The sequence below is a fragment of the Tiliqua scincoides genome, chromosome 6, assembly GCF_035046505.1.
Source record: "Tiliqua scincoides isolate rTilSci1 chromosome 6, rTilSci1.hap2, whole genome shotgun sequence".
Taxonomy (NCBI): Eukaryota; Metazoa; Chordata; class Lepidosauria; order Squamata; family Scincidae; genus Tiliqua; species Tiliqua scincoides.
In genome coordinates, this window is record NC_089826.1 from 38,468,201 (window position 1) to 38,480,444 (window position 12,244).

At 41.1% G+C, this 12,244-nt stretch overlaps 1 protein-coding gene across 3 annotated transcripts in view; it reads right to left on the bottom strand.

Annotated features, from left to right (window-relative positions):
- Positions 1 to 1,193: 1,193 nt before the first annotated feature.
- The window catches only part of ELF2 (E74 like ETS transcription factor 2), a 58,816-nt gene continuing 47,765 nt past the window's right edge, over positions 1,194 to 12,244 (bottom strand). For all 3 annotated transcript variants that reach the window (XM_066631830.1, XM_066631832.1, XM_066631831.1), the window contains 5 exons: positions 8,483 to 8,656; positions 6,919 to 7,008; positions 4,611 to 4,803; positions 3,651 to 3,995; positions 1,194 to 2,894 (listed from right to left, as the gene is read on the bottom strand). In XM_066631830.1, the coding sequence (XP_066487927.1) occupies positions 2,267 to 2,894; positions 3,651 to 3,995; positions 4,611 to 4,803; positions 6,919 to 7,008; positions 8,483 to 8,656 (1,430 nt within the window). In that variant the 3' untranslated portion in view covers positions 1,194 to 2,266. The remainder of the gene's footprint in view (positions 2,895 to 3,650; positions 3,996 to 4,610; positions 4,804 to 6,918; positions 7,009 to 8,482; positions 8,657 to 12,244) is intronic.

A 12,244-nucleotide genomic window follows, 5' to 3' on the forward strand; every position in this document is an offset into this window, starting at 1 on the left:
CTTTCATGAGACTTTTCACAGCAGTGTTTTCTTAGAAAGAGCAGCTCTGTCTAGGAGAGATTTTGTCTTTTGCTGCTAAATTAAGATAATTTCCCCAATTCTTAAGCACTTTCCAAAAAATGAGAGAAATGGATAGTATTGTATCTGTAGATTGAATGCCACACTAATTTTTGAAGCAGCTCTCAATGTGAATTCAGACAACTATCTATCCTAGTGACTGCACTTACCTGATCTGCAACAGTTTTGACATTTTCAGATAAACAGTCTCCCCGTTTTGAGATTATCTAAAATTCATGTGGTATTTTGAATTGAATGGTAGTCACCCTCTGTGGAAGTTGGTATTCTGAATTCAGAGCCAACCACATGGTAATTTATGAGTCTGTCAGACCTCTACAACCCATCATCACCAATTCAAACTACGCTGCCTACCTTCACTTCATTCAGAGTCTTGGAGGAGCAGGGAGAATGAAATGTCCACTTTTAACCTCTAAACATGCATGACAGAGGCTGGGTTTGGAACAAGACAGAAATTTATCCTTTACTGAGTCTGGTAGCAGTGGGAAGGTTTGCAACCAGATACTTCTGCTCATGCTGCCTTTTGACTCCAACAATGTAACTGCCCCAGGGAGATTCTACTCCCTTTATTACCTACCCACATCTTATCCCAGGAAGTTAGCAAGCATTTTTCCAATTCATCCATAAAGTATAATAGAGCAGGCAGATGATGGAAAGATGCTACTCCCTCCCCCCAAATTCCTTCTATGAATGATTTAAAGGAAATTTCAATAAGATACCATTGTTTTCCATGAATTCCTTTTCTCACAGTATTATCTGGATAATGCGGCCATTTAATTTTTTCCAGTCTTAGCCTCCAACAGACTTTTCAGTCTCTCTCTGGGCACAACTTTTTGGATTGTGTCATGACAGTTCCTTCACCTAAGGAAACTAAGCCTGTGAATTCACTGGGCAAATTAACAATTTCAAAAGCAAGACACTTTGGGGTTTATTGCCTCTACCACTGTATTGGGGGATACAAGTTAAACCAGGGATTGCATTGCCTGACACTTTTTTCAAATTCTGTCCTGTGAAACTAGGTTTTCAATTCGTTAGCATAGAAATTCAAGAATCAAACTATCCAGTACATTCAATCTAGTGGAACACCAAAGGGCATATTAACACTTAGACACACACAATTTAAATTTCATTTCTGTATTTCATTAAAACCTACTTGAATACACTTTGAAACAAGAGTACAACAAAATAGAATATACTTTAGATGTTGAATATACAAACTATTATAGTTCATTCTGAACACTGGTACTTCCCTCTAACTTCAACTAAAAAAAAATGTACAGGCGTTTAACTACCTGACAAGAAGAGTTCATGCCAAGCGTGACCTTTCAAGTGACAGTAGAAGCTGAAACTGAAATGTATGCACAGATGTCGAGGCTAAGTGGGCGACCCAGGCGTGGCGTGGCAAAAGGCCAATACAACCCTGTTGCCACTTTGTCCACAATTAAGAGACAGACTTAACTACCATACAAAATATGTTACATGTAATTCATCTATAACAATACTGTGCTAGGTATAAGATTTTAAAAAATTTGTTTTAATAAAAAAATGCTTTTACACAAACAAGCCATTAGCTTATTTCAAGAAAGATAACTGAAAATCAGTCTAAGGCTTTCATTTTAAATCTGCTTAAGCTGTATGATACAAAAATCCCTCTAGATCTTCATCTTCTTTTAGAAACTCTTTAATCCTCTCCTTTAAATTCACATTCTAGAATACCTAGTAGCAGAGTTTTTCACATAGCACCAGTTGAAACTGTGAGTACACAGTAGTAATTGCTGGTATGCACATTAAATGCATGAGATTTGTCTTTTGTAACAGTGAATCTTCTTATACCCTCATACACAAACCAAGAACCCCTCACAGAACCAGCTTAGTGTTCTATGTATTAGTGTAACTTGATAATGAAATGAGAGCCTCGTCAGTCCCTAAAAATTTTCTTTCTTCATCAGCTTAGTAGTTTCCTCACTTTGCAAGAGGCGGTTGTGTCAGTGTGTGGATCTGGTTCAATCCCACTGAAACATGGGACATTAATTCATTTCCAGTAAGTTTCAAATATATGCATAACTATTAACATTTTTTAAAATCTCAGTTTATACTTCTTGATTGTGTTCATTTCCCTGTCTCGCTAAACATGTCAGTTTGCTTAATTCCACAATGGTCTATGTAAGTAATGTCCACAGCTGTCTTTTCTTCATTTCTCACATGTTACTATTCCCTCCGTTTTCACGGTTACAGGGAGGGCAATGGCCGAGGGTGTACTGACGACGACTACATGAGTAACGGTCTTGGTTCCATCTGCTGGCTTCTCTTCCTGTACAAGTTGCAGCGTTTTTACCTCCCGTTCCTGCTTTAAAGCCATGGTTTCAGATTTGACCTCTGGCCCTTTTATGACCGCGCTAATAACTCTGGGAGGAGTATGGCTACCTGCCTGCTGGGCTGGCATGGACAGTCTCATCACTGGTGTCCCATGGGCTATAGACACTGGAGTAAGTGCTCTCACAGCCAGTGGCGTTCCAACTATATTAATACTTCCTGTCCCTGGCAAACCAGTTTTTGTTTGCAACTGGCACTGTGCAAGTTGTGTAGCAGGGATAGTAATTATCTTTGCAGGCTGCATTGTGATTTTTTCTCCGTTTTCAGCAGATGCCGGCATCACTGTTGGGATTGTCTGGATCACTACCTTTGGAGTTGTTGCTGTTGTTGGGCTTGTGTTGGCAATCAATGGTGACCCTGCATTTACTGACTGCACTGCAACAGTTGATATTTTCTGTCCCAGGGATGTCATTACAACAGGCACTTGCATTGCCACACGAACAGTTCTGTCAAATACAAGATGACAAACATTGTACGACAAACAAGCGACTTGGACAAAACTAAATAAGTTGCCTATTACAGACCAGGTTTTATAAGCTAACAAAAATAAGAATGTTTTATTGCTCCATTGATCTGAATCTGAAACTGTGGACATCACCACTTCATACCAGCACTGCTACCTGCACTTTCTTCTTAAAACTTCAGAACTTTAGTTTCTGTTACTACTGTTACAGGAATCCCAATAAAAATGTCTAGAACTGCAATTTTCAGCCTTTTTCATCTCTCGGCACACTCAACAAGGCACTAAAACTGTCAGAGCACACCATCAGTCTTTTCACAAGGCACACCATGCTGCTGGTGGATGTTCCACATCCCTCAATGGCCCTATTAATAAATGATATTAAATAAATTAACCAAACTCCCATGGCACACCATTCACGGCACACCACTGTACTGCAGCACACTGGTTGAAAATCACTGGTCTTGAAGATGGCTTAGCACTTCAATAGTAAACTAATTTAAATTTTCAAAGTCTTGATTTTGCTGTCAATTTCATTGTTGACCCACCAGTAAGAGCCAAACCTTGAAACCTATAACAACTCAAGCTACAAGCTGACTTCTCAACAGATTTCAATTTTTTCACATTTAACAAAGTCTGTATCAAAGTGGTATGAACAGTTTGTGTATCTTTGCATTCGCCCAATGATGCTACAGATTCCCCAACTTCAGCCCACACAATAGGCAAACCACACAGCACTAACCTGGGAGCAGTTGTTGCTGGAACAGTGGTGGTGGTGGGAGAGCAAGGCGACATTTCACGCCCAGGAGAAGAGATATTCACCACCCTAGTGACTGGCTTCTCTGCTCTTGTGCAGTTCAATTGAGAAGCACTTTTTCCCGCACGAGCAGAGGTTGCTGCTTTCAATAGGTTTTCTGCAGACAGTGACACTCGTTCCAATGATTTCTCATCTGTAGGTACTGGTAAATCTTCATTGCCGCATTCACTCTTGTCATCAATAACCACAATGTTTTTGGGCATTTCTTTAAACTGATATACAAGCCTTTGCCCTTCAACTTTTGCCAGAATTCCTCTTTGATAGTAATATCTGCAAGAAAGTGCCCCCAAAAAGGATATATAATTTTTATATGACTTAATAACCTTAATGCATTATCTTCAATTTCCTAATCGCTTCAACAATTTTTAGCATCTTTTCTTTGGAAGAGACATTATACAGGCATCTGCCACTTAACAATGGTTCACTTAATGATAGACTGCATACATGACAGTGGTCAAAGCATAATAAAGATGCTCCTAATGAAGCAATCGCGCCTCCCATAGCCTGCAGCAGAGTGTCTGTTTACACAACAGAGAGGCTCCAGTAGACTGTGCAGCCAGGTAGTATTTGACAGGGAGTGTCTGTTTAAACAACAAAGACAAAAGATTGGACTGAATATTCACTTAATGACCTAACTGCATAACAGGGATAAGATGACATATCCCCGTCGTTAAGTGGCACACACCTGTATACGCTAAAAAGCATAAAATGAGAAAGTAAGATTTACTGTAACAATTATAGTGAAAAGATGGACTGAAAAGCACAAGCCCACATTATCAAAAAAAGCTGCACCAGATATCCCACAAAAAATATGACCAACACTGCAATTTAAAAACAAACAGGAAGAAAAGTTTCTTCCCTGCCCCTCTTTTTTCTCTCTATTACCTCAGAGCCCTTCCCATAGTTTCATAGTTCATGTCAGGCTTGTTCTTATGTTTTCCCCACAGTTTGGAGACAGCTTTTGAGTCCACAAGTTTAAAGATGCCCTTCTCCCGCTGCGTCCACTTGATATACCGAGGGCAAGTGTTTTTATCCTGAAGTAGATCTAGAAGGAATTCCCACAAGTAGGTTGTATTTCCTACAATTAAAATATAAAGGGTCAGGCAATTCATATTTAAAAATCTCCAAACAGAAATAAAAGTTTCTTTACACAACTAGCAATTGTCAAGAACAGCATTATTAAATTTTACACCATCCTTCTAATGATATTAACCTATAGTAATTATGTATTGCATTTTAAATTCAGTGGGAAGGAGTGCAAGTACCACTCCTTGTGAGTGTGTCACAAGTACCTATAAACTGCCATGTCCCCTGAAGGCTGTACACCCTCACCACCAACTACATTATACCAGAAGGAGCTTAAAAAAGGACTTAACTGCAATCACGTTTTGGTTGATTTACAAAAAAGAAACCACTAAGAATAACCACTAAAATGCTAAAAAGGATATTTTTCAAAAGGGCTAAGGAACACAGATTGAAAAATGAATGACTAAATTAATGAACCCTTAACATCTTACATCTTTAATAAAAAATAAATAAATGTTTTAGATGTTTTGGAAATTATCACCATGCTTTTCTATGTATTTTTGCACAATCAAGCAGAATTATAATTCCTTTCTCAAAACATTCAATCCAATCTTACTTACACAGAAAAGATGAAGCATCTATAAGCTTACAACATACAGGAAGTCATCAAGGACGAAATTTAGGATTACAGGTTGAGTCTTGTTATTTGTGAGGATTTGTTCCCAGAACTCACATGGATGGCAAAAATTGCATTAAAGCAAATCCATTTCAAAAATAATGTCCCTTTCCTGGGTGATTTAAAAACAGTCTTGCTGACCTTTGTGATGTATGACAGAGTCATTAGGCAGACAATTCATCAGTCAGTCTCTCTCCAGGTGCTTAGAAAAGCTTCACTCCAAGCCAGAGACCCCTCCCTTCACCCAGAGGGCAGCACTGAGAAAGAATGCACAGTGATTCTCTTTCTTTCACATGTCAGGGGAAAGGGAGAGGGTCCCTGCCCTTGGAGTGAAGCTGTTCTAAGTGCCTGGAGAGAAAATGATTGATGGATTGTCAGCCAGTTGCGCTCTCTCACAATAATGAGGCTATTGTTAAATGACTTTTTTCCTTTAATTTAAAGGGCCCTTCTCATTGCGCTGAGATAAAACCATGGGTGAAAAATCCATGGATAATTAGGTTATCGATTTTCACCTCTGTTCTAAAACAAAAAGTTTCCTAAACTCTCCTACAGACTGACAGGGAAGAATATCTGACAAAAGGTGCAATCCTAATCCACTTTCCAGCACTGACATAAGGGCAATGCAGCTCCGAGGTAAGGGAACAAATATTCCCTTACTTTGAGGAGGCCTCCGTGAGTACCACCCGACTGAAGGATGCAGCCCAGATCCCATTGGCACCACTAAACCAGTGCTGGAAAGTTGATTAGGATTGGGCCAAAGTTACATACTTGTGTCTTAAGCACTACTTTAATTTACTGACAATTCAGTGGGGGGTAATCTTCCACCAGGGCCTGTATCAAACTAAATTAAAAGATTTTTGTCTTCATAAAGATTTTGTTGAAAGATAATAGTCTTCTTAAAGAAATTCAGAATACATACACATATCACTAAAAGTGTGTTAACAAAAAAGTGATTTTAGAAGCATTTAGAAGATGGGATTTTAAATGAGAAAGTAACATTTAAAATATTTCTAAACCATTGTTCTATTCAAATTGACTTAAAAGTAATAAAACAGCGGAAATAAACTGTGACCATCACCCTATACGCACTGTCCTGGGAATAAATCCCATTGAATTCACTGGAACTTCTGAGTAGACATGCATAGAACTGGTCTGGAAAACACGCATTGCAAGGATCTTTAATACACCAGAATAGCAGTTAATCCAAACAAGTCATAATCTGGGAGTCACTCCAGCCATCATTACTGAGCAGAACAGAGAAACACACCAAATTCTGAGCATGCTGAGTAGATGTGTGTGCAGAAGGAGTCAGGGAAGCAAAAATCTAGTCGTGAGCAAACAATTTCAAGTGCTCATCTCATGCAAAGTTAACTATAAGCAGCTCTGAAAAGAAATGTTGCAGTCTTTGGTATTAGACAAAATTGGAGCACCAAGGTGATTTTTGCCAGGAACTTTGTAATATTTCAAGGAAAATTATTGCGCAAAAGTCACCTTTGCCTTCTCTTGGTTTCTTCTTTATATTCAAGTCTGGCGACGTACTGGGAATTGTTGATGGAACTTGGGGTTTTGGCTTGCGGCCAGCTGCAAAGACAGTTTGAAAGACTGAAACATGCACATAGAAATAGTATTGCACAGCTTGAGTTACTGCACAACTCAGGCTTTCATCCAAGTCTGAATAAACAGACTACTATCTGGACTTAAAACGTTTACAAAACAACATATCTTATAAGTCACAAGTTTATCTGATTGTTGAATTTCTAAGGAGAAAATCTATTTCACTTGGACGCTACTACATGAAAATTACATGAGCAGTAGCCTAAGAATTTCTTCGTCCTGCTTGCACAAGGAGGGAGCAGGATCCCCAACCCTCATAAGCTCATTTATACAAAACACAGGAGGCAGCAAAGAAAAGGAAAAACTGGCAAAAACAGACCCTTTCCTGGACAAACAGAACTTTTTCCTATGTTAGGATGCAAACCAATCATTCCCTTATATATAAACTGATTATGTGTGAGATATGGATTCGTTGATGGATTTCATAGATACAGGTGGACCCCCATTATCTGCATAGGTTCCATTCCTGGAACCCTCATGGATACAGAATTCCACATGAAATCAAATCATGCAGATTTCAGGGTCCACTAAACTCTGAACATGTCTGGAGCTGTTCTAAAGCCCATGGAGGCTGCGCGCAGCCTCCGCAGGTCTCAGAATGGCCTCTGGAGGTCCTAGAAGGGCACTTCCGGTTTTTGCCCAAAAACCGGAAGTGCCCTTTTAGGACCTCCAGAGGCCACTGTGAGACCTGTGGAGGCTATGCATGGCCTTTACGGGCCTCAAAAGAGCCTCTGGAGGCAACCAGGAAACAGCTTTGGTCGCCTCCAGAGGGCTCAGGTAAGGCCAAGTCTGGTTCCATGCAGGTCCAGGGGACACACATTGAGCCAGATCTGCAGATGGAAATTACGCAAACAGGCTCCATCTGTATTTCTACAGAACACAATCCCTTCTGTAGCACTTAGTGTGTAAAAGTAGTATACAAATGATCTCATTCATTCTCACAACACAATTATGTTGATAGTTAATATTTCCTTTCTACAGTCAGAGAACTAAAGGAGATCCCCAATTTCATCCAGAACACTCACAGTAGGGTGACTATTTGAACCATAACCTGCTGAAACCATATCTGTCACCTCAAAATTGATTCAAGATCACTGACTCATTCATTTTGGACAGTATATGTAAGCTTTTACGCTTATACAGTTAGCTGTATCTCAACATATCTCAATTTTTCATTAAACACTGATTTGCTTATATAGTAAATATTTATAGTATTTCTTAATTGTATTTTCAGCCCAGTGTGTGCTCAATGGAAGTATAAACCACAACAGAAAGTGTACTGTGCCATATCACATTTGTGTCTTTTTCTTGATGATTTTGCTATGCTGCTGACAACTTGGAATGCTTGTCCTAGAAAAGCAGCATACAAACATTAATAAAATCCAGAAATTGCACAACATGTTACTTAATACTGAAGTCCCCACTGCTCTGCGGTCAGTACCTTTCTTTTTTTTCATTGGCTCATGGATTTCTGGAGATGTTGGTATTGGAGATGTATCCATTGGTTCAGACTCCTCAGTTGATACCTCCACTACTGTTTCTGTTATCACATCTGGCCTCATTGCAGCATGGATAAACTCTGGAGTTGACACACAAGGTGGGACAAAAACTTCCACTAAGAAAGCAAAAGGAAAAAAGACAAAGTTTTTTGTTCATGTTGGATACTGTCTGCTCAATATATTTTGAACTAGAAAGCATTTTTTAAAAATATTGCTGCTTGTGATTGGCTCAGAAGTAACACAGAACCATATTTTAACTATAGTTTGTTAAACAATCCAGAATTGGCTTCACAGATTATCACAAATTCTAGCTTGTTTCTGTCTGATTCTGGTTTCTCTGTGGCCTGCCTTCATTCCCCAGTCCTCCATTACACTGGCTAATAAATCCTCAAACTTCTTAGCTTTCCCTGAACATTGCATCATCCCATAGAATTAAAGAGGCACATAAGCCGACATTCCCAGACAAATGTTAACTGTTGCTTACCCATTTCCTTTCTCATACCAAAAGGGCATTACAATTATTTATAAGCTACAGTTTGAGAACAAGGTTAGCATTTACTTAGAGAACCTGCTTCCAAACAAATGATTTGTGGCTACCAGGAGAGCTTATCTATGCATTTGAAAGCAAAGCAGAGGAGCATGAGCAAAGCTGTTGCTAGACTAACAAAAAGAATAGAGCGGTTTGGGGACAGTGCCAGCGAGAGAGTATTGTAACCTACAGTGCATTTCTTCCCTTGCTGATCCTAAGATAACATCTTTGTAGACAACAACAGTGCTGCATGGACATAGCCACTGAACCAAGTAGATTCTCAGTTTGGATAGCACAGAACGTCATAGTTGAGAAACTCCAGTTAACAACTTCAAACCATGGGTTTAATCCTGCTTTGTTCTCTCTCTTCTCAAAATACATACATTCTGTTTAAGGTCCCGTTCAGACAACAAAACACAGTTACATAAAATAGAACATGACTCCATATGATAACAGAACTGAGCCCTTGGGTCAAACCATGGACCATTTTCAAAGGTTCACAGCTTCCCATATATTCAGTCATTTGCAAATATCCACAACTATCCCAATGCAAAATGAGATTCACTTCTTTATTATGACATTTCAACCTGATTTTAAATAGTAAAGAATACTTGCTCTAGAGATTGAATGTTCAGATGCTTTTAACTCTGGAAATGACAAGGCTATATACTTTTCTAAATAAGATTCAATATGCTTTGGAAATTGATACAGCCATTAGATAGAATTTTCTTTTCAAAATGAAATGCAGTTCTTGCCTAGAAAATTAGGGCTCAATCAGGTCTTCAATTAACCTTTGTAAAACTATCATTAGTGACTCAGTTTCTGGCTCTCAGGAGTTAATTGCATCATGTGAACATGCAATTTTACTATTTCAGAAGTCTTTGAACTTTAAATTTTTAAAGGCACATTATATTGGCAACCTTCAGTCTCAAAAGACTATGGTATCACGCTCTGAAAGGTGGTTCTGGCACAGCGTATAGAGTGGCTGAAAAGGCCAATCCGGGAGTGACAATCCCTTCCACACCAGGAGCAAGTGCAGTCTGTCCCTGGTCTGTCTCCCTGGCTATGGGCCTTCCTTCTTTGCCTCTTTGCCTCAGACTGTTGGCCAAGTGTCTCTTCAATTGGGAAAGGCCATTCTGCACAGCCTGCCTCCAAGCAATCCGCTCAGAGGCCAGAGTTTCCCACTTGTTGAAGTCCATTCCTAAGACCTTCAGATCCCTCTTGCAGATGTCCTTGTATCGCAGCTGTGGTCTACCTGTAGGGCGCTTTCCTTGCACGAGTTCTCCATAGAGGAGATCCTTTGGGATCCGGCCATCATCCATTCTCACGACATGACCGAGCCAACGCAGGCGTCTCTGTTTCAGCAGTGCATACATGCTAGGGATTCCAGCACGTTCCAGGACTGTGTTGTTAGGAACTTTGTCCTGCCAGGTGATGCCGAGAATGCGTCGGAGGCAGCGCATGTGGAAAGCGTTCAGTTTCTTCTCCTGTTGTGAGAGGAGAGTCCATGACTCACTGCAGTACAGAAGTGTACTCAGGACGCAAGCTCTGTAGATCTGGATCTTGGTATGTTCCGTCAGCTTCTTGTTGGACCAGACTCTCTTTGTGAGTCTGGAAAACGTGGTAGCTGCTTTACCGACGCGTTTGTTTAGCTCGGTATCGAGAGAAAGAGTGTCGGAGATCATTGAGCCAAGGTACACAAAGTCATGGACAACCTCCAGTTCATGCGCAGAGATTGTAATGCAGGGAGGTGAGTCCACATCCTGAACCATGACCTGTGTTTTCTTTAAGCTGATCATCAGTCCAAAATCTTGGCAGGCCTTGCTAAAACGATCCATGAGCTGCTGGAGATCTTTGGCAGAGTGGGCAGTGACAGCTGCATCGTCGGCAAAGAGGAAGTCACGCAGACATTTCAGCTGGACTTTGGACTTTGCTCTCAGTCTGGAGAGGTTGAAGAGCTTTCCGTCAGATCTGGTCCGGAGATAGATGCCTTCTGTTGCAGTTCCAAAGGCCTGCTTCAGCATGACAGCGAAGAAAATCCCAAACAAGGTTGGTGCAAGAACACAGCCCTGCTTCACGCCACTTCAGATGTCAAAGGGGTCTGATGTGGAGCCATCGAAGACAACAGTGCCCTTCATGTCCTTGTGGAAGGATCTGATGATGCTGAGGAGCCTGGGTGGACATCCCATCTTGACGAGAATCTTGAAGAGGCCATCCCTGCTGACCAGGTCAAAGGCCTTCGTAAAATCTATGAAGGCTATAAAGAGTGGCTGTCGTTGTTCCCTGCATTTTTCCTGCAGTTGTCTAAGGGAGAATACCATATCAGTGGTGGACCTGTTGGCTCGGAATCCGCACTGCGATTCTGGCTAGACGCTCTCTGCAAGTACCTGGAGCCTCTTTAGTTGTAGGAAAGTTGTCGGGCAAACAACTTTCCTACAACGCTAAGGAGAGAGATGCCACGGTAGTTGTTGCAGTCACCCCTGTCACCTTTGTTCTTGTACAGCGTGATGATGTTTGCATCCCTCATGTCTTGAGGTACTCCACCTTCTCTCCAGCAGAGACAGAGAATTTCATGCAGCTCAGTGACGATGATCTCTTTGCAGCACTTTAGGACTTCAGCAGGGATGCTGTCTTTTCCTGGTGCCTTGCCAAAGGCAAGGGAGTCCAGGGCCACATGAAGTTCTTCTAGGGTTGGTTCACTGTCAAGCTCCTCCGACACTCAATGTTGTTCAGCGCTTCTTCGGTGACTACATTATCTCTGGAATATAGCTCATAGTGCTGCACCCAGCATTCCATCTGCTGCGCCCAATCCTGGATGACCTCGCCTGTTGCAGACTTCAGAGGGGCAATTTTCTTCTGTGTTGGACCTAGGGCCTACTTGATACCATCATACATCCCCCTGATGTTGCCCGTGTCAGCTGCTATCTGTATCTCGGAACAGAGCTGGAGCCAGTAGTCGTTAGCACATCTCCTGGCAGCCTGCTGGACTTTGCTGCGAGCAGCTCGGAGGACCTGTAGGTTGCACTCACTGGGACAGGCCTTGTATGCTGCTTGAGCTCTCCTCTTTTCCTCAATGACTGGTGTCAACTCCTCAGAGTGGGCTTCAAACCAGTCTGCCGTCTTGTTGGTCCTCTTGCCAAATATGGACAAGGCGGTGTTGTAAACGGTATTCTTG